The sequence below is a fragment of the Epinephelus fuscoguttatus genome, linkage group LG23 (assembly GCF_011397635.1).
Source record: "Epinephelus fuscoguttatus linkage group LG23, E.fuscoguttatus.final_Chr_v1".
In the NCBI taxonomy this organism is placed as follows: Eukaryota; Metazoa; Chordata; class Actinopteri; order Perciformes; family Serranidae; genus Epinephelus; species Epinephelus fuscoguttatus.
In genome coordinates, this window is record NC_064774.1 from 9790816 (window position 1) to 9804846 (window position 14031).

Sequence of the window (14031 nt, forward strand, 5' to 3'; positions counted from 1 at the left end):
ACGAATGTCAACAGTTATCTGTTACTTCATTAACCACCAAGAATATTTTTACCATTTTTGCATGTTGGTCTGCAGGTTAATTTAGCTAGTCTTCAGTTTAGTAGTAGTACTAGCACTGTGCTGTACCACATTGACAGCAAAGCTAATGAGGAATTTATGCTACACAGGTTAGCTAGCCTTGGCCGCTCTGCACTGCACACCACCTAGGTTGTGTTGGAGCTGGCACAGCTGGTAGCGCTGTGCCAACCCATGGTGGTGGGACTGTCTTGCTGTGGAAACATTGCACCCACCCACCTGTCTCCCCACAGGTCGTCCCTGTGAGTAAATGGCTTTATTTTAAGCCCCAGAGATCCTTTAGCACTGTTAGCGCTGTCAGCATTGTTAGCAGTGTCAGCACAGCTAGTGGTGCTAACATACTTAACAATGCTAAATGGGTTTTGTGGCTCAAAATGAAGCTGCTTACTCACCGGGGCTACCTGGGGTGAGACCAGAGGGACAACGTTGCAAGTGGTAATTGCCGATTGAGTGGTACAGCTAGCTAGCAAACCAGTGGAGACTGCAGGATGGGCAGTGGACACTATGTTTCCAGGTGTTAACGCTGCTAGCTGACTGTCTGTCAGCAGAGCCAACAGAGAATATAATAAAAGGCAAAACATTTACATCAAGAAACATTAAAATTTCACCACCGCTAAATGGATAGCACCTTCAGATATGGTGCTAAAGCTCATCGAGTCAATGAAGTCATTTCTGTTTTTACTTAAAAATTAAAGGGTTCGTTACCGGTTAGTGGGTGTCAGGTGGAAGGACATGCACCTAATGTTTCTCTCATTATTGTTTCCCAGAGTAGCACAGTTTGTGGAGGTGTGGGATTTTCAGACGTCATTTAAAGCATGCTGACCCTTTAAATCAGCTGTCTCACAGTGCCAACATTAAAACCAGACTAATCAGCAAAGACTTCACCAGGTTTCTGTCTCAATTGTCAGCTTCCTCCAAGGACAGAACCAAACACAACACAGTGCATAAGGGCCGTAAAACGAGCAGATGGCTGGTCGATGCCATGTGACTCGTCTGCTCTCTCCACTCTGGAGCAGAATTATCATTAAGTCTGCATTCCTGCTAATCCTATCAACTGTGCAAACAAGGCCAGGAAAGACTCGTATGTGCCGCTGAGACTCGACCTTTTTTGAATTAGTACAATAGTGACATTTTCCTGGCGAAACACACCTGTGTGCTCACATGTCTGATGTGATGTGAAGAGGTGAAATTGCCAGAAAAAAAACCCTGACATGATTTCTCTGTTTCCCCTCGCACTGGCACACTCACACCCACACTTGCGCCTGCAGCAGTAGGTGTCCTCACTTTCTCCTTTCCCGCTGTTCCCTTTATCGCTTTCTTCCCATCTGACTCTGAGAGTCTTTTTCCAGCTTATTTGCCTTTGTTGTTTATTCCTGTTGTTCGTTTTCGGGTCACTGTGTTCCCGGGCCGATAAGCAGACACTGATATCTTACATTAGACATTATAATTAACCTGATAAACAAGAGATGCTGTATATACATGTCATAATATTTATTCCTCTGTCATATCTGGGTTATTGTTTATTCTGCATCTCACCAAACATTTCCTCTTTCTGTTTTTTTCTTGCAGAGTGCTGATGTCAGTGCGTCGTCCTTTGGGAAACAATCTGGTGCCGCTCGGAGAGCTTCAAAGCTCCGCCTGTTCCTTTCGTGACAGCCAATCACACAGAGAGAGCGGCAGGATCGGACACGCTCCTGAAGCACGTTGACAGACTGATGGGAAAACTTTTTCTTTTTTTCTTCGCTTTCATCTTGTTGGTTGAGGAAACCAACGGGGATGTGTGCCAAATGACATTCTTGAAAAGCTGCTCTCATTCCTTGAGTGAAAGCCAATCAGAGAAGGGTACAAAAAAAATGGAGATCGGTGTTTTAGTTGTTGTTTTTTTCCAAGAGAGAAATTCTAATCATTAAGAGTATAATGGTGGCTATTTAGTGTATGAAACAGAAAATGAATAGAGTTATATATCTGCTCAAAAAGTGCCTCGTTTTCAGATTGTAGCCATTTTACAAAGAACTTCAACTAACTGAAGCTTTGGGGTTTTTTTGTGCTTGATTTGATGTAGTTACAAAATAATGCAGCAGAAGATATAGATAGATAAAAGGAGGGTAAGCACTGGTGTGAGCTTTTGCTGCGTTCATGTCATATAGGATGATTCCAGTGTTTACAGCGTGCGAGAAACACTTAAACATGATCACAGAGTTGGTAGTGTGAGGGTTAAAAATACTGTGCATGGTCAGTGAGCACTATAGGTATGTCCAAAATCAACAGCACAGTCACCAGAATAAAATGTTGGCATTCTACATTTCTGCAAACCACAGATACACCACATCTGCATGTTTGAAAGGTATATCAGCGTTAGTAAAGTGACGTAGCGTATGAGCTGTCTTTGTCATGGGGAGGTGGAGAGGATGATGGATGGCGTGTCACTTAGGCAGTATTGCTGCCAAGCTGCAGGCCAGTGTTGGACACCAATAACTGGTTGTTGTGTAGATGCCGGTGGCTGCTTTTTCGGCAGCTTTTGTGCCGTTGAACGTGGGTGTTTTTGAGCAACTCTGCCACAGCTTTGTGCTTCTGAACATGAGTGATTTTCAGTGACCTGTTGCCACTTTTCCAGCAGCTCTTAGGCCCCTAGCTTTGGAATTGGGAGGTGGAGGGGATGGTAGATGGCACAACACCTTGGCAAGATGGCTGCCAAGCTGCGGATAACTGCTGGAGACCAATAAACAACAGAACTGGTTGTTGTTTAGCGACAGGTGGCAGCTTTTGTGATGTTGAATGTGGGTGTTTTTAAGCACCCTGTTGCCACTTTTCAAGCAGATCTTTTTGCACCTAAACAGGAGTGTTTATTAGCGACCCATCACCAGAAGCAAGGGATTTTTTAGCGACCTGTCACGGCTTTTCTAGCAGCTTTTAATCCACCAAACTCAGGTGTTGCTAGGGAGCCATCGCCCCTTTCCAGTTGCCAGTTTCCTGTTGTCGTGTTTCGACAGGCGGCCGCTTTTTCAGCAGCGTTTGTGATGTTGAACGTGGGTGTTTTTAAGCAACCTGCCACTCTTTAAGCAGATTTTTTACAACCAAATGCGAGTGTTTATCAGCAACCCATCACTGCTTTTCCAGCAGCTTTTGTGCGCTGAAAGTGTTTTATAGCAACCTGTCACCACTTTTCTAGCAGCTTTCATGCCACTGAACTTGGGCGCTGATCAGGGAGCCAGCGCCCCTTTCCAGCAGCTTTTGTGCCGCCAAACATGGGTGTTTTTAGCGACCTGTCGGCGTTTCTCCAGCAGCCTTTGTACCATCAAATGTGAGTGTTTTTAGCAACCTGTAGCAGCTTTTCCAGCGGCTCTTGTACTGCTGAATGTGGGTACTTTTTAGCAACCCATATCCTCTTTTATCAGCGGCTTTTGTGCTACCGGTTTTGTTGTTTGTTGGTCTCAGACAGTCTGCAGCTTGGCAGGTGTTTTACCCAGGTGTCACGCCATCCACCATCCACCTCACAATGACGTCAGCTCATAAACAGCATCACTTTAGAAACATTTCCTTCTGGCGACCGGGCCGGATTTTGACATGAACAATATTTATGAGTTGAAACTGGAAATCACAATAAATCCAATATGACATGAATGCAGCATCTCTGCTAACATTAATAATGATGGTACTAGCCAATCTGCTGGCCTTTCTGTCTACTGTGAGAAATATTAGCATAGCCTGTGTTAGCATTCGGCTCATTTTAGCTCGCGCTGCTTTTACTCTGTCTTCTTCTCTCTCTGTTACCATTTTTAACAAAGCCATACACCTAAAGTATTAAACACACAGGCTTGAAAACAAAAGGCACTTGTAGCAGGGGATACAGTAGCTTGCTAGCTAGCTAAAGCCAGCTAGGTCAGATTAACATATTAGCATCGTGCCAGGATGTAAATTCAGCGTCCTGCTGACCACAGCTCAGGGTTAGAGACCCCTGATACAGAGCCAAGCAATCCCATTAGTGCTATTAGCTCCAGACACTTGTGTCTCATTTAATCCACTTCGTCTCAGGATGCTAAATAACATTAGGTACTGAGGATAGAGACCCTATCAATAGCCATGCTAATGCTAGCTTTAGAGCGGTCAGCACGCTGCTTTTAGCACCGGAAATGGGGTCAGCTCTTGTTTCACTTCAGCCAGTATGAAGTAATAAATGAAACTCCAGTTATTTTATACGTTAAGGTACCAAACATTTTAAGATTTTTAAACTTTTAAACTGGTTGAATTGAAAGTGCTGTGACCCAGAATCCTCCTTTAAGACGCTCCCTCCCTCCTGTCTGTTTTTTGCTTTAGCTCTTACTTTAATCTCCGCTATGCATCAGCACTTAAGTGCCTGTCTGTCCTTTTTATCTGTCCGTCTCTCTGCCCCGTCTTAGCAGCTAGCACTAATAGAGCTGTCCTAGCAGAATATATTAAGTCTATTTTTGTGTCTATTTTTGTCTCTTTTGGCTGTACAGTTCTCATGAATAACTTGTTTATGTTTTGTTGGTTGTGACAATGATCTATCAGATGACTTGACTGACAGCCATGGCCCTGATCGGAGGAGTTTTGGACTGTTTCTCTTTGCCGGTAATGGAGGACTTTATTATCGCAGGGCCATCAGTGCCAAAACACAACAACAAAAAGGACTAAGCTCCGACAGCACCTCAAGAAGCAACTTTCAGCTCTCAAGTCTGGATGAATTGCTTTGTTTTGTTTTAAATATGTAACCTTTTGTGTTTCCCCCTGTTGTTTTCCTTTTGCAGCGGGGAGAACTGTGACATATCTGGCCTCGCAGTCTGCTTATGTGACTCTTGGAGATAAAGGTCGTTGTGAGGACTTGCGCACGCTTTAACCTTGAATTTGCCGACGACTTTGACCGGAGGATTAAAAAAAAAGAAATGCATGAAGAGAGAGAGAGAAAGGCCACCACGAAAAAACAACAATGTCTAAATACATGTGCATCTTATGTAGCTCCAAATTGTACTCATGTGTTTGTCTGCCTGTCTCGGGAAGTTCATGAACTCGCTCACTCTGATCACATGACTTTCGGGGCCTGGAGCGTAACAATGCAGCTTTATTATGAGCAGATTGGGATCTGTGGTTGGAATTGCCTCTAATAGCGGTTGCTAATGTAGAAGTGGGAAGAAAAAAAAACACAACAGTTGGACTTCAAACCAGATTCAGCACATCAGTCCGAGACTTTCATCCAGACTTGAAGGCAAACACATGACGATCAGTGGAAATGTTTCTAATGTGTTCTGGAGATGTTCTCGTATTGAAATGCAGCAGTTTTCAGCCAAATCCTTGAAGGTACTTGTAGTTTAGAAAGAGAGCGCACAAAAAGATTTGCAGTCCTGTAAAAAGCAGACGTTATCATCCTGCCGTTTGAAGCCCCCCTCTGAGCTCTGGGCATCTCACAGACTTTTGAATGACGGTCTTTTACTTTGTCAAACTGCCTGCAGTCGAGAAGTTTCTTCCTCTGGCTGCCCGTGGCAAAGTGCTTGATGGCAGTGTAAATTTTATTAATGAAACTCAATGACCTAAGACGAGACGAAACTGACATCATTAAACACAAACTGTGACTGTATCAACATGTAAAACAGAAAAAGACTAAAATGCAGTTTATAAAAGTATAAACTTCACTCAAATCTCGTTACATTTGTTGACAACAAATTGATAACAAAACACAGATTTTTATATTTCAGTTTAGCTGTTTGTGTCCTGTGCTGTGTGTGCCATATCACATATCTGACAGCCTATTCGTTTGACAGCCCATTGGTCTGACAGCCCATTGGTCCGACATCCCATTGTTCCGACCATATTAAACCCATTGTTCCGAAGTCCGTTCCGAAATCATCATGATGCCCTGTGGTTAAGGTTTGGTTAGGTTTAGGCACAACAGGCCTTCGGAACAATGGGTTTAATATGGTTGGAACAATGGGCTGTCGGACCAATGGGCAGTTCCCATAATCAGCATACATCAGATGGTTGATGAGACTCTCCCCTACCATACATCCAGTCTTACATGCTTTTAACTCTTTAGAAAGATCGTATATAACTTAAGAAGACCAGGTGAAAGTATTCCGCCCTGTCGAATGCCATTGGTCACCGGGAATGATGCAGATGTGGTTCTACCCCATCTGACCCGCATCGTTTGATGTAAATACCAAAAATGCAAGATCCTTATCAGATATGGGGGGACCCCTCGCTTTTGCAATTTTAAAAACAATTTACAATGATTGACACGGTCGAATGCTTTAGATGCATCCAGAAAACACATAAACACTGGAGTGTTATGTCTGCTATACTTACGAACAACCTCCTTCAGAGCGTATATACACAAATCTGTGCTGTGTTTATTTTTAAAACCAAATTGGTTATCAGTAGTTATTAAGTATGCTTGAAGCCTATCTAAAAGAATCCGTTCTAATACTTTGGACAGTATGCTAGCCAAGGCAATTGGTCTGTAATTTTCTATGCTAGATATCTTACATGTTTTGTCTTTGTCTAAGTATCGGCACTAACAAGACAGACAGCATAGAGTCAGGTAATATGCCGTTAGATACAGACACTGACGGCACTTAATTTCGTCTGTATTTGTGCACGTTTTCTCAAAGCTTTCAGGTACAGAAGAAACGCAGCAGTACCACTGCAGATCGTGGGGGCAGTGTTTTAGAGAGGTAGATCACCAGTTTAATTACGATACGATATTATATCGATTCTATAGTGAGATGCCTGTCTGGGCAGGTACGTCCTATTTTATCTCGTAACAGCATCGTTTACATACGGCATGTGCTCTGTCTGTTGATCCGTATTTTCTCCGAAATCCAAAATATTTGCACACTGCTGATTTATTCCCGAGTGAATAACGTTATCGTAATCGCTTTTTGACGGCGACACAGACTTTCAAAATAAAGGCGTATCCTAAAGATGTTTTCATTTTGCATCAATGATTCGGGAGTGTTGATCATTGAATTGATATATCGATCCGTGTCGATGGAACATGAATGCAGAACATGATTTGAAAAAAAATGTCCGTTCACATGTATTTCGCCGTCTATGTTTTCATTGTTTAAAGGTTCAATATGACGACCGTTGCCTTGTTTGTTGTTTTCGAAAAGCGCCATCTAGTGGGTGTATCTATGCTAACATAGTCTCTATATTCAGACTCTACATTCAGTGAATGTAGAGTCTGTAGGCAAACCCCGGAGATCTTGCCTCCGGAAGAAGAGCGGAAGAGCCCTGGTTTCTGGTTGTAGGCTGTTTGTAGTCCACGTGATATTGACCAATCACGTTTGAGCCGGCTGCAGTTGTTGCCAGGTTAAACGGTCCGTGCAGTGAACTAACGAGGCGGAACATAATTGGCGTCACTGCATACTCTGAATCCATCGCAATGGTTCAGCATTTTTACTTATATATAAACGGAAGTCGGAAATGGAAATTCGCCTCCTGCGCCCAAATCAAACCGGAAAGCCAAAAAATCGGGGGTCTGCCCCCAGAGGCTGTTTCGCCGTCTGCCAGAAGTCAGACGCCGAATACAGCCGATGGGTTCCGAGAATGATGCTAACATAAAGGACACAGAAATACGTGGGCAGTGACGGTTTTGAAATGATCGTCTAGTTTTGTACGTAAAAGGACTACAAATAAGTCTCTTGATTGAAGATACTACACTGAATTTATCAGCTGTAAAAGGCGAAAGTAATTTGGGAATCTGCTTTGAAGTCTAGTCGTGGTTGCAGTAGTGCCAGCAAAAAGCAGAAATTTAAGTGTATCTTTGGAAACTAAAAGATCTCTGTAGATTTAATCTTGGGCTGAAGGCAAATATTCCGTTGATAAACATCTTTCAGGTCAACGTTTCGCTAGCTTATCCCAAACGAGATGAGATGACCCTGAGAGAACGCCTATGAGGCACACAACACAACACTGTGTGATGGAGTACGTAAAGCTGGATTTATACCTCTGTGTCGCATCAATGCGGTACCCTATGCCGTAGCCTGACGTGCACCTCACCAGAAATGTAATGATACCGCCTACGGGTGAAATGCCAAGTTTTTAGAGTGGCCCGCACACAAAGAGCTCAGTCAGGAGGACTCAGAGTAACGAAGTTAAAGTTAACTAAAACAACAGACCACAATGATTATTAATCATTCAACCTGCTTTTCATCATTTAATAGGATAACATCTTTTGGGAAATAAGCTTGACTAAAGTTATAAAATGACTGGTTTTGGTTCGACTAGATTGACTCCAATGTTCAACATAATCTGATGACTAGAAAAGGACTAAGTTGTCAATGTTTTCATTGACTAAAATCAGACTAAAAGGCTCAGACTTTCACTCAACTACAGGACGCGTTTGACTCAATATGACAAAGACGAACATCTGACACAGGACTTAGTTAAAAAGATAGCTGACAAAATTAGCACTAGCCGCAGCCACAGATCATGACTAAAGTTCCTGTGGGAGAGCTCAGACGAGCGGGGTCCAAGAGTTAAAGTGGCTATATGGTTTAATTCATCGTGTTGTTTGCAAGATGTTCATAAAATGTGCAGAAAAGTGCTGCTGCTGCTCTAAATTGTTTTATCTCTTCCTCCTGTTCCCCTGAGGGATGGTACTGAATGGGAATATTGTGAGATTTACCATTGATGTATAGACAGTTTTACTTCTGTTGCTTTAGAGGAAAAAAAAAATCTGACTAAAAGGAAAAAAAAAAGTCAAACAACAAAAGGACTTGTGGTTTCTTTTGTTTCCTTCTGAGTGATATAACGGGGATGTTAAAAAGTGGCAGCCTTGAGACAGAAAAACAACAGCTACTGATTTAACTGTGTGTGTGTTGGCGGGGGGGTGAAGAAGAGCGGAAGACGCAGCAATTTACAGGCTGAGGCGAGTGTGAACATCTGCATGAAATGCCACCGCCGCGGGCGGGCTCATGCCCCTCGCACACTCGCCGTCTTTGACTCACGCACAGACGCTCGTATAGAGGCCTCCGACCGCAGCAGATGTCACACTGTAATGTGGAAAAGAAAACAGCCTGATTGTTATCCGTGCAGCCTCTTCAGCTGCGTTAGTCACATTCACCACTCCCATTGATAAGATCATTTGCACTCAGAGCTGGCGAGCTGCCAGCGGAGCTAATCACTCGTCTTACTGGTAATTTGACCCACGTGGTGTATGCTGGGTGAGCTCCCTCTCTGTCTTAGTTGATATCTCACTCAGCACTCGACTTAATTAAGTCAGTTTATTTTAGGCATGATGAATCTGTGCGTCTTTCTCCTCTTGTCGTTAACATTTTGGGATCTTGTGTCATCCTCGTCCACAGGTGGCAATGTAACTGAACCCAGACAGAGGCAGCGTAGGAATTAATAGAAATGAGAACACACGCAGATCAGGCGGCACCTGCAGGTCCTCTCACCTCCCTGGCTGAGTGGAAACAAGGTTAGTGCGGACAATAAGGAGCTCGGTAGCACCTGTGTGAGAGGAGACGCCACCCCACACCCTCACCAGAAGGGCTGCTGAAACCTACACTCTTTACACTCACTTACATCTTAAACAAAGTGAGCCCTGAGGGGATTTCAGCCCTACTTCAGATTCAGTTGAATGTCCCCTTTTCTTACAACATACTGGCACAAACACTGCTCCTGATTCACTGGCTGACTTTTACCGTTATTAGCCAGAAAGTCAAGGTTTCCTGAATTAATGAAAAGTTATTTTTTTCCTTGTGAAGCACCCTGAGGTCATGGAAAGCTCTAAATCCACCACAGTTAGTTGAGACTGAGATTTAAAGGGACAGTTCACCCTTGCCTCTTACCTGTAGTGTTGTTAATCGATCTGGATCGGAAGTTCCTAACTGGTGGATCGTGGTCCAAAAGTGAGTCAGGATCACACTAGTCAAAGAAAACTTTATTTCCATTTGCAGTATGGCTCTGTTCTGGGGCCTCTCTGCTTTTCCTCGGGCCTACGTAGAAAACCTCTTACATGGACTCCGATCCCACAGGAATCCCAAAAAATGTCAGACTCTACAGGTCACTCAAGATAATCCCCAGACCTTATTGTGAGCAGTTTCACACAGGAGCTATTTTCTCTCTACCAAACTACACCCATCAACCGTATCACTGAGCAAAATGAAGCGTGCATCTACTTTAAGCTCACGTAGCACCCCTGAGCCAAGGAGGATGCTGTCAATGTTTACATCTCGCACGAGCCTCTCGTCCATGAGTAGATGCACGCTTCCTTCTGTGCTGTGAAACAGTTGGCAGGTGTTGAAATGGCACAGCGCTCCTACCTTGAAGAGGCAGTGTTAAAGGTACCAATGGCGTCCTCCTTGGCTGAGCTGTACCATTAGCTTGCTCAGTGGTGCTAGGTGAGCTAGCAGTAGATGCACGCTTCCTTCTTCCTTCTCTGATATGGTTGGCGGGTGTAATTCGGTGGAGAGAAAATAGTCCCCACATGAAACTGCCCACAACAAGATCTGTGGATTATCTTGAGTAACCAGGTCATGATTTCTGGAAAGACACATTGATGTTGAGCTTTTCAAACGTATTTTTTTGGCACCACATGCCGAGTGGCATCTAGTTCCATTATATTGGAGAGAAGGCAGACATCTCTACGGCTGATATCTCTTACACTCTGTAACTCACACCAAAACAATCTAGACTGATTATTGGCGCTACAGGTAAGAGGGGAAATATGTGCGTTTGAGTATAGGGTGAACTGTCCCTTTAAGTCTGAGCTTTAACTCCTCGGTTGACGTGAGAAGTCAGATAAACTCAGTTCCCAGTGATAGAGACAAACAGACAATCAGCGCTGCTCTTGGATAAGAACGGAGGAGCAGAGGCGGGCACAGCTGCCATCTGGTTGTCGTGGCGACGGGCAGCGACAATGCAACATCCCCAGTCAAGACGAGAGACTGAAAGAGAGCGAAGAGGAGGAGGAGATGAGGAGGAGGGGGGGTGGGGGGGGGACTGGATGGGGGCCAAGAGGAGAGGACACCGAGTTCAGCCTCAGAGAGAAAGAGGTGCGCTGGATGGACGCCAACAGGTGGACCTGTTGTGTCTGAGCGGGCGGTGTATCATCTCCTCATTGTGAGTGTGTGACACTGTATCTTTGCAAACACTCGTACATGCACCTATTGGCACAGAGCGGCAGAAATGGACTCGGTAACCTCACTTGTTTACACAGTGCAGGGTGAACACAGGAATACAGTCTCGTGGATTAATGGGATAAGAAAGAAAAAATAGATCTGTTACACAAATAATGTTCAGAGTCTGGTTTAGTGCCAAGTTGGGTTTCATACACAAGGAGTTGCTTCAGCAGATAAGAAACATAAATACAGAGTAGAAAATATTCTGATATAAATATGTACAGTGTAACTGTTTATAGTTAAAGAGCTGGGCAGGAATGTGCCAAAATATATTAGAGGACATGTATAAAGGCTCAAAGTATTGCCTCTTCATACGTCTAAAAATGTTCCAAATTAAGTAATCTGAAAAGTAAAAAACATTTGGCGATCTCTCAGGATATTTAAATTGGTAGGCCACCCAGATCACGATGAATTTAATTAAGTTTAATTCAATAAAAATGCATTTATAAAGCTCAATATCACAAGTTGTGTAGCAGATATTCAGCAGCTGAAATATCCAAAAATTAACTGGTCTAGCTCGATGCAGCAGCACAAAGTCGCAGAAATAACACAACACGCTTACCGCAGTACGTCAGTTCATCGTCCCAAGGCTTCACCCGAACCTCTGACCTTCTCTAACTTATAGTTTTGTCAGATGACGACCTTAACAATAGTCAGATTTATTAGATATATGGCATTTGTTGTGTGAAATAGTCCTATGCGTTTCTTTCCATCTGTTTTTGAAGATTTAAGGGACTGCATGTAAATATTTGTGGTGGTGAGGGGAGGCTGAAGTTTATCACTTTGTGAAGGTTTTCTTTAAAGGAACACTTCACTTAGAAAATGGCCATTTGTATATAAGTTACTCACCCCATGTTATGTTAAATTTGTGAAGAACACTTTGTTTTTCTAGCATGCCTCCACAGTGAACGAAGAATCCAAAAAAAAAAAAAAAAAAAAAAACGGATCCCGGTCTCACTTTGAAGTTATCGATATATGGTGCTCGGACAGTGACTTGTGGCATCAGAAAGAGCACCCTGCGGCATCAGGGGGAAACGCAGCAAGACAAGGACAAAAGTTAAGGTGGCGAAAGTCCGAGTGGGGCGGGTGGGAGGGGTCGAACAAACACAGACTTTCACCTGAGAGAGTGGTGTTTGCGTCCCGTAAGATTTTAAGCCAAACACTGTTCTTTTTTCCTAATCAATCAAATTTCAGTGTTGTACCGACATAGGGCTCTTATTTTGAGACAGTATGTAAATGTTACATTTCCTGTGAAAACACAAGTGTATTTTGAAAGCAGACAATGCATGTAACAGACAGAACTTGACACAGCGTCCCAGAACGTCAGCAACCAACACACCCAGGGTACCTTGCACGTCGTATGTGGACGTGGAAAGCCCATGACCAAATGTTGATATGTGACAAGGTTGCAGTGAGAATGTGTCGCAAAACCCTTCATCCTTCATTAATTAAAGTAGTAGTGGTCCACGTTTAACAACAGCAAAACTACATCAAAACATCTGTTTACACAGCTCATGCAAGCCTCATTTATCGAGTCGTATGCTCAGCACTTCAAAAACAGACATCCGTTTTTGACTAGGAGCTGAACTAAAAGGGTAGGTAGTCTTTGCTTTCTTCAATGCCAGACTCCATTGACAAAATCATTAATTTTATCTTGCTGAACACAGGAGCTGCTGGTCTACTGATGCCTTGATCAGTTAGTCTATTTTAAGTTGTTGTGTGACTTTGATAAATCTAAACGAGCCATTGAAAACACCAAATTCACACAATAACACAAAAAGACTAACTGATCAAAGCAGAAGTAGACCAGCAGCTCCTGTGTTCAGCGAAGTAAAATAACTGTTTTTGTCAATGGAGTCTGGCTTTGAAGAAAGTATGGAGTTTTAAGTGCCATACAGTTATCCATCATCGGTTGGGAAGTACTGAGCACACAACCCAACATGAGACAGTGGGAGTTGTGTGTGATTTTGCTTTTTTTGGCTGTCGTGAAACATGGACCCCAATGACTTCAGTTCATCAAGAATCTTCTCTTTTTTTTAGTTCTTTGTTCACTGTGGAGTCATGCGAGAAAACAAATATTTCTTCATGAATTCAGTGTAACATGGGGTGAGTAACTGATATACAAGTTATCAATTTGGGGGTTAAGTGTTCCTTTAAACACACCTCTTTTTGTCAAAACATGCAAACACTGTTATAGTCATATAGATTTCATAGAGAACAGAGTGTTGTCAGGGTGTGTTTTATTTTATGTACACAGCAGTGAAAACACGTCTCAAGCCTGTGAAAAGCACCGGTAAAAAGGAGTGACATAAACCTGCGGCCCCATGTATGTCTTGGCCTCATTGATAGAGTGTTGTTTTTATGGCGTTGACATCAGCGGTTCTCAGCCGCACGGAGCATGTACAGTCCGCTCATTTCCCGCTACATGCTGGCAACAATACAGGAAGTCTTCCTGTCTTTATGACTTCCTCCATGGTGCAGACCGCAGGAAACTTGCTGGATGTAGGACACGGAAATAGCTTTTGCTCCCACAGCAGATGTGGGAATGTTAATGTAGGCGCTCTTCCATGCTCCTTAATTACTTCCTTCCCATCATTCATACTTAGTCAAGTATATAGCCAGGGGCGGATTGAGAGGAAGTGGGCCCCTGGGCACGGACATGCAAAAGGCCCCACCACCTCCTCTACAAAGGAGCAAGTCACACAGACTTTGTTGTGGTTTTACCTCTTTTTGTTGTTTTGTGTTTATTTTTAGTTGTCAGGATATTTTTGGTTTTTTTCGTCTGTGATATTTTTGTGTCTTTTTTGGTCATTTA

At 43.3% G+C, this 14031-nt stretch overlaps 1 protein-coding gene across 1 annotated transcript in view; it reads left to right on the forward strand.

Annotated features, from left to right (window-relative positions):
• si:ch73-335l21.1 (insulin receptor substrate 1-B) overlaps positions 1-6307 on the forward strand; it is a 76884-nt gene extending 70577 nt beyond the window's left edge. Inside the window, exon 4 of the mRNA XM_049568070.1 lies at positions 1645-6307. Within this exon, the coding sequence (XP_049424027.1) occupies positions 1645-1652 (8 nt within the window). The 3' untranslated portion in view covers positions 1653-6307. The remainder of the gene's footprint in view (positions 1-1644) is intronic.
• Positions 6308-14031: the final 7724 nt, after the last annotated feature.